The sequence below is a fragment of the Macrobrachium nipponense genome, chromosome 35 (assembly GCF_015104395.2).
Source record: "Macrobrachium nipponense isolate FS-2020 chromosome 35, ASM1510439v2, whole genome shotgun sequence".
NCBI classification, from domain to species: Eukaryota; Metazoa; Arthropoda; class Malacostraca; order Decapoda; family Palaemonidae; genus Macrobrachium; species Macrobrachium nipponense.
Window position 1 is genome coordinate 34,851,640 of NC_061096.1, and position 8,409 is coordinate 34,860,048.

General features: G+C 38.0%; 1 protein-coding gene across 1 annotated transcript in view; it reads left to right on the forward strand.

Annotated features, from left to right (window-relative positions):
* LOC135208591 (protein dj-1beta-like) overlaps positions 1–3,423 on the forward strand; it is a 41,399-nt gene extending 37,976 nt beyond the window's left edge. Inside the window, exon 5 of the mRNA XM_064240942.1 lies at positions 2,983–3,423. Coding sequence (XP_064097012.1) covers positions 2,983–3,098 — 116 coding nt within the window. The 3' untranslated portion in view covers positions 3,099–3,423. The remainder of the gene's footprint in view (positions 1–2,982) is intronic.
* Positions 3,424–8,409: the final 4,986 nt, after the last annotated feature.

Genomic DNA, 8,409 nt, shown 5'->3' on the forward strand with positions numbered 1-8,409 from the left:
GGTGCTGACAAATCTCTGGTTCGATACTGTTCCAAGCAGCGATGATGGTGGCTTTGAGTTTCTCGATATTGGAGCAGTCAACCTTCTGCAAACGTTTAATGATCGACCACAGATTTTCAATAAGACTAAAATCAGGGGAATTGGGGGCCAGTCACTTGAAAGCTCCACACCACAATCCTGCAACCAGTTCCTAATCAATGACGTCGTGTGGCACCGTGCGCCGTCTTGCTGAAGAATCGAAGCACCTGTCTTCTCAAAGCTCTCCAAATATTCATTTAGCACAACGTAATAAATGTGTTGGTTCACTTGTTCATTATTTTAAAAAATACACAATTCCCCAACGCCCTCATAACCCATAGAACCCCATACCATCAGTTTTGGGAAACTTTTCTCGAGGACAAATAAGTTTGTCACTGCACTTGTTAAGGCGAGGACTTTGCCAAACTTTCGTCGACGTGCTTGCCGAGCAATGGAATGTGGATTCGTCAGTGAACAACACTTTTTTTTCCAGTTATTAACGTCCCATTTACCAAACCTATGAAAAAAAAACTTTCGTTTCTTAATATGGCATCAGTTAGCTTGCTCTTCTTAGGAGCCACAACACTCTTGAATCCCAACTTGCATGACAAGTACGTACTTTACACTTTCCTAAAATTTCAGGGTTTTCTTCCCTGAATTGACGAGCGGTGTGTGAAGGATTAAGCTCTGCTTTCCTTCTCGGTAGCAAAATAGATCGTTCAGACAGCAAAGGGGGCCTCCCAGACTTCTTGGCGGGAAGAGGTACCTCTCTCTTGCCAGATGCCTTGTACCTCGCGACAATATTCTGAACTGTTCGACGCTTCAAATCCGTCTGCCGCACAATTTCAGCGGTATTTAACCCTAATTCAAAACATTGAATGACCCTTACACGATCATCCCTAGAAGTATAAGGACCCACCATTACGCATAAAGGCACAGGGAATGGCAACACAAGGGCAAGACCGCAACTTAATATGCCTAATAGGCGTGCCACCAAAACAAATTGACTTACACCACGGCTAATGGGCTACTGATCAGTTATTGTTTCCTTAATCAAGGACATAGTGGAAACCATAAAAGGTGCCAATTAGTCATTTTTTCTCTCGGGCATTTTCCGTGACTGATATGGAGGATTCTTTAAAACGCTGAAAGTCTTTACGCAAAAGACTTTCAATGCCCACTTTATAACCTTGTCTAGATGTTGGAATGGTTTGTCATCAAGAAGGAATAAAAAATTGGGGGAAAAATATTATGTGGAACAAGTTACAGAATGTCCCTTCAGGTATAGTTAGAGCACAGTTACCTTAGTGATGTATGGTGTAAGGAAGAGAAATTTTTCCGAATCTTAATTTTTTGACAGGAATATGAACCTATGCTTTCATAGATGGAGGATTTGGTGCCATGAAGTGATGTGACTGTCAGCTGGCATAAAACAAACAAATACCTATTAGGCATATTAACTTTACACCCGAGATGTGGTTAGATCATTCATGTTGCTCACAGCCATTTGGCGCCTTTTGACCTTGCAAAATGCCTAGTTGAGATTTGTTTGTTTGTGTCACGTTTGTAACCTTGGTTAATTTTCGCTGCAGATTCTTACCTTCCCAGTGCTGCTCTCTCTTCCGCTGTTTTGTTACGATAGGAGAGGAGCCTCTAGTTTCCTTTGCATGACCCAGCTACATGAGTGACATCCTGTTTTGAACTTGTTCTGCCTCTCGTGACCCACCACGCTTTCCATTTGTGTTTATGGCTATGATGGAGGGTAGAAAACTTTAATATTTTTGTACAGGCAAAGACAAGCCCTGTAGTTTATGTCTAAGCCCTGTAGTTTATTTCTTCAATTCCAGTATATCCTCTTTTTAGGCTAAGGAGGTCATGAATATCTGAGTGAAATGAAGTGTCTCCTTTCAGCAGATGGTCTTCGGAAGGCCCTGATCATCCTCTCCCAACATGTGGAAAACAATAGCCCTCCACAAACATCGAGTCAGTTTTTTGGTTGAAATGAGACAGGTAATGGGGCAATAGCGCATCTAAGAGGAGGTCATAAGCCCCCATCCTCACCTTGGTATCAGAGTTGTTCTTCTCCCAAGGGCTGAGAATGAAGTTAGTGATACCCTGTGGCCGAAGGTGGAGTGGTACGTGGATCTAATCCAATTCCTAATAGATGTCACAAAGCAGGTTTCTAAAGCCTTCCTAATATATGTCACAAGGCAGATCTCTAAAGACCCCACTCTTCTTGTTCAAGAACATAACGGGAGGTACCATCGAGCAGAAGGCTCCATTTGGCTTTACCGCTGGAGGCTATTCAGCAACTTATGTAACAGAAAGGCTTTTCAGGAGAGTCAGCTGTTAAAGCAACAGCTGACACATGACCACCTCATCTGCAGGGGGGGTGGGAAAGGTTTGGAGAACTACATGCTCTGTCATACAGCCTCACAGAAGAAGGGTGGTCTTGTGTCTCATTGAAATATATCCCTGACTGCATGGACAATCTCGGGCCTTAGGTTCATGTGTTTCTCCATTCACTGATTGAAACTTTGTAGGGGTAAATAAGAGAGATAGTCAGGGCCTTGAGACAGTATCTTGAAAGGACATCTCCTCACCAGTTGGTTTACAGAAATATTTTTCATAAGCACCAACCAAGATAAAGGGGAGATCTTCAAGAATACTATCTCCTGGTTATGTAAAGTAATAGTCAGGGTATACTATGAAACAGGGGAGTATTGCCCTCAGCCAGGATCAAGGTCCACATCATCAGAGGTACAGCCCCATCAGTGGTGTGCAGAAAGAACCAGTGAATTTTACCCTGTTTTAGTTGGTAGATTGTAGCCTCGGCACATCATGGTACAGAGTACCCATCTATGAAAGCGTTGGTTCACATCCTTGCAGAAATACAAATTACTTTAAATTTGGTATATCTTTTAGGAGGCTGTTTACAAATTATTTATAAATTTTTGTTTGCAGGTCAACTTGTAACATCACAAGGACCAGGAACAGCATTTGACTTTGCCCTTGCTTTGGTGGAGAAGCTTGTATCTGCTGAGAAACGCAAAACAGTTGCCAGTGGATTGCTTCTTTAAGAGAAAAACCATTAGTTTTGTTCATGTGATATTGTGCAATACAGTATTTCCATTCAATTAATTATACGATGTACTGTACTTGCTTGTGGTCAGTAAGGCAAAACTGAAATTATCTTCTGTACCTGCTTCAAGATTGATGGTGTTCCTTTAGAAAAACAGGCTCCTTAAATAATTCATTAAGGAAGGATAACCATGTGTAATAGCTTGGATTACCCTCTTGATGTTGAATGTGATACATTTGTACTGTCTTAGGATATAATATTCTTATATATAACTTTGCATGTTAATTGTTGGCTAGGCAAAGAACATAAACCTTTAAATGATTTCATTAACTTTCTAGTTAGCCTGATGAAATTTGTTTTTCTGAAAGTTGAATAATAATAATAATGTCCATTGTTAAATATCAAAACTTCTACATTCATTAGCGACTAACTTTGGCAAGCAATTTTCATTAAATGGGCGTATAAAATTAACTGTGACAACAGCCAACATATCTCTCAAGACTGAATAAATCAAAATTTCCTTTTGTTTGTTTTGATTACAAGTAAAGTTAGAAAGTAGATGTGTACACCAATTTGAATAAACATGTGTAGAGTTTGTAAGAAAGGTCCCAAGTTAAAATAAGAAAAAAAAAAAAAAAAAAAATTTAAGAACAAAAAAATGTTAAATGTCACAACAAAGTATGCAACATTTAAAAACTATAAATTACCCAATAGGATCCTGAAAGCAAGCTTTCTGGTGATAGAAGTTCACTCTCAACATGGTTCAGGTAAAGCCATTGGTCCTGTTGCTGAATAACCACTGGTTCCATGCAATGTAAAAACACCATACAAACAATCAAAGCAAGCTGGAAATGGTTAAGTTTTTCTAATGTTCACTATATTCTTTAGAAGCATTCAGTTAAAGTCGATGGCCCTTGTGGGCTTGTTCCATAAGAAAAGGGTTCATCATCTAAATAGTTATGTTAAAAAGCACAGAGGTGAATGGAAGGAACCTACAGGTAAGGGTACAACAAAATCAAGTGGCAGCTGGTATCTTGGTCAATCATAAATAGAAGAGTTGAGATGATAGCTTTACAATACTCCCCCAATTCTAACCCCCAACAAAAGGGAGAGTGGAGGGAGTTGCACCTTGCAAGGAAGTACATGCACCATGCTGATTGGGCACATAACCAGCTGAGGAAGGAAAAGGGGTGGGTGGGAGAGTGCCAGTCTCTAACCTCCTACTTATACGTGCAAATAAGGCCTCTAGCCTTATGCTTTCCAAGTACCTTAAACTCCATGCTTTTTAGTCTGAGGAGCTTAAGAGCCTACACAACCTTTTGAACACCAAATATCAGAAGCACTTGTGGGGAATGTTCCCATGGTATCAGGCGGTAAAGGTAAGACTGGCATCACCAGACACATGCCCTTATTACATGGAACACTTGAAATTTCTTCAAAACTAATATTAGAGGCATGGCAATGTCCCGGTCTTTGTTAGCTCTCACTAGACTAGATGACTGTCCTCATTGCCAGGCAAACTGTATGTCTACTATTAAAGTCTGAGAGAGAAGGAACCAAAAAGTTATAGTTATAAAATCTTCTATCCACAAACTCATGAACAAGAAAAATGTGATTGTCCCCAGTCCTTGAGTGCCAACCAAGATGTAAGATGTAAAGCAGTCTTGGAGAGGAGCTATCAAATAATTTAACAATTTTCTAATTTAATCAGAAACGGACAGGGGAGATTCCATAAACTCACGAACAACAATGTGAACACAAGGGATCTTGATCTGAGCCTCTTCAAGGGTTCTACGCTACCTGCATTAGGCTGCAAAGGATATGCCACATCCTGCTTCAAAGGCCAAAGCTCTTGAAACGAGGAAGACTGAAGTTCCTATGACCAAGGACAAATGGTCCAGTTCCCTGGTATGTTAGTTGAGACTACCTCAAAATATGTGGTTTACAAGGAAGAGTAGTCAATACGAAGCTACCAGGGCTATCCAAGACAAAGTGACAAAGGAAAAGATGTCCACATTGTCCCACAGGCTATTGGAAGACAACCTTCAAGGCAGCCTAAGGCTCTGGAACAGAGAAGCAGAACACTGGAACCTTAACTGTATAACCGTACAGAAGTCCCCCAAAACATGTCAATTCACAGGCTGACATTTCAGCATACAAGGGACTAGTCTATATCCCGCTGGCAGAGCAAAAAAAAAAAAAAAAAAAAAAAAAAAAAAATTGATTGTTAGCTGGAGAGCAGGGAAAAAAAAAAAAAATTGCATGTTAGCTGGAGAGCAGGGAACCTTCTGAAATGCAGATCACTGTCAACCTGATCAATAACAATACAAGCAAGCAGCAACCACCTAGTCGGATTGATTGTCTTACCTCTGGAGTACACCCGAGAGAACACTGAAGGAAAATACCATTTGCTATCCTGAGATTATAAGTTGACAGATCTCTTGAAATATCTGCTCCAACTGTGCCTGGAAGGGTTAAGGACCCTCAGTTCCTAACATACTCCAAAAAGCATAAGTGGAATCCTCTCCCAAATGAGTGAAGTTATAAGATTAATGCCTTAGAAGAACCACCTGACAACCTACCAGCTAGCAAAAATAAAATTATTATTGTATTAAAATTTTCCTGTCAAATCAAGTAGACTGTCTGCAATATCACTCTCAGTTAGATGATGATCAACTGGTCAAGTTCCAGCACCTCTGCCTCAACATTATTATTGGGACATTGTCATATTATTCTACAGTTAGATGTCCTCAAGAGCAGAGCGCTTCAGCACTTCCTCCTAACTCCCAGCTGCATCATATTTTCACCATGCTTGTCGGGTATTCTTCAGCATGCACATTTACATAAGACTTGAATATAATCATGCAGTCGAGACTTGTTATAATTATCCTGATTCAAACCTGAAAAAGACCCAAGCAAAGTTAACGCTATTAAAGACTTACATTTGTTCATACAGTCTTAAAAAATAGTAAATGGCAGACTAATATAGTACAATATGCAAAAATCAATCATTATATCTCTAACCCAGTTAGGTTCACACAAAAAATTACTTGACTCAATATCCACCTAAAAAGATTATATTTTCAGAGGCTTTAAACATGAAAACTTAAGGCTATTGAAAAATTATTTGATACAACCTAGAGATAGTCAACTCTGAAGACATACAATAATACTCTATTCACAAAAACAAGCCAATATTCATGAAAAAACTTGATACACATCTGACAAATATAGAATAGTTTAAATAAAAACTGATGAGCATTTTCAAAAAATTATTCCGGCTTGGCGCTAGTATTATCCTAATGTTAAGACCGAAGGTTTGTTTCGTATATGAACAAACCATATTTTTCTTTATAGCACAACGTTTATCACAGCAATTTAAGATACAAGTACAAATATTTACTGGTGCTAGAAATATTTACTGTACAGTATATGAATACCCTTTCCATATTTTATAGAGCACTAAACCTCCAGCATTACTTACTGTTAATATGATGACTATAAATAAAAATTAATAAATGGTCTTCTAAACTGTGGTTCTGATTCTCTTTCAAAAAAATTAAAGCAATAATTTTCAGTATGACGGTAAAAGAACATGAATGTAGGTGATTAATAAAAATCTTTGGGATTAAATTTAATGAATAATGACAAGATGAGAGAAGACTGAAGTTCACTGAACAAGTCAAGGACATAGGCTACCCAAGAACAAAATTTAAAAGTTATGTGATTTTCTGAAAAAATTCTTAGCTTTGTATGGGATTCACAAATCTCTATACAAAGTATTTTTTCAAAACTAACTTGGTTTTATAGTTGGGGAATCTCCTAACCTTAACTCAAAAAGACCTGGACCAGTGATGCTTATAGGTTAGTGAGATAAATTGTTTAATGTTAGAGTACAATGAAGAATAATGCTTCTTTAAAAAATAAAACCCAGTAAATATGAAGAATGACAACTCTTGTCATCTTGGATCTCATGAGTGAGCTTCAATGTGTAACAGTTCTGACAAAGTCAGTACTTACACAGATTCTCCACCTATTAGGAAGATATATCTTTGTATTCATCCTACCTATCAATGTTTATAGCAAATTTTTACCATGCCATGAAGAAGAGGAGAATAAGAGCACTGCAAATGAAGCTTAGAATGGATTTTATATGAAGCATGAGAAGGTGCATGCAAGGGATAAATACCACCATAAGAACACTCTAAGAATGTTTTGGCCTTTTCAAATGACATAAGTGGTATGTATACAGTACTGGAAAAACACAAACATACAATATAATAAATAAAGTATAAATTATTTGTGCAGTAATTAGCGTAAACTGCACATACACAACAATACACAAGTAACTAAATGTGCCGAAGGCAGTAGAGTTTTCTGTACAGCTGCTACAGCATATAATCAAGGCCAACAAAAATATCTTTCAGTAGATTTTGTAGAGATAGTTTTTGTATAATGCTGTATGAGCTGTGGCCCATTAAACCTTAACCACTGCCCATGGTGGCTTCAGTGCCGTATTATCTGCATGGACAGAGATTACTGCAAAAGAAATGTGTTGGAATCCATATATATTTATTGAAGTCACATCAACAAGGAATTTAAATCCCCATCCTGGATTGACCTTTGATCCTCTCTCCTCGTCTCTCTTGCTTAAAGAACACACCACCCAGATTAACAAACTGTAACCCTGGGCCCCCTTTGCTTCTGTATACGTATAAAGGTCTGTCAACTTCTATATTATATTCATTGTGAACTTGAAAATGTAGAATATAAACAACAAAAGTATATATATATATATAAGTATGTGTAGTGTATATATATATATATATATACCGTAGAGTGGGGGAAGTGCGCACCCCCTGGGGTAAGTGCGCACTGAAGTAAGTTATTTTTTTTAATCGTCAAAAACAGGTTTACATTTTTTCTTTCTTCTTTTATCACAGTTTGAATATGAGACAGAGTTCCTGATTCAACTTTAGCAAGTGTTACCCAACTATCTCATTAAGAAAATAGACCACCACGGCTTCGTACAGGGAGAACGGAGCATTGAAAGAAATTTTGGACGAAACGGTAAGTTGGAATGCTAAGGGTTCGTTACCTAACAATAAATTTTGCTAGCATGCTCTATTTATGCTCGTTAATTATGTATATACTAAGGTAGATTAGGCTATAATTATAAGTTGCTAGGTCTAAGTAGTGTCGCACCATCTGTAAAAACATGAGATTTAAATTGCATTGACTTAGACTTTTTCTGTTTTGTTATGCTCGAAATATTGAATATGTAGGCTATAAGGCATGAACCAATTTAT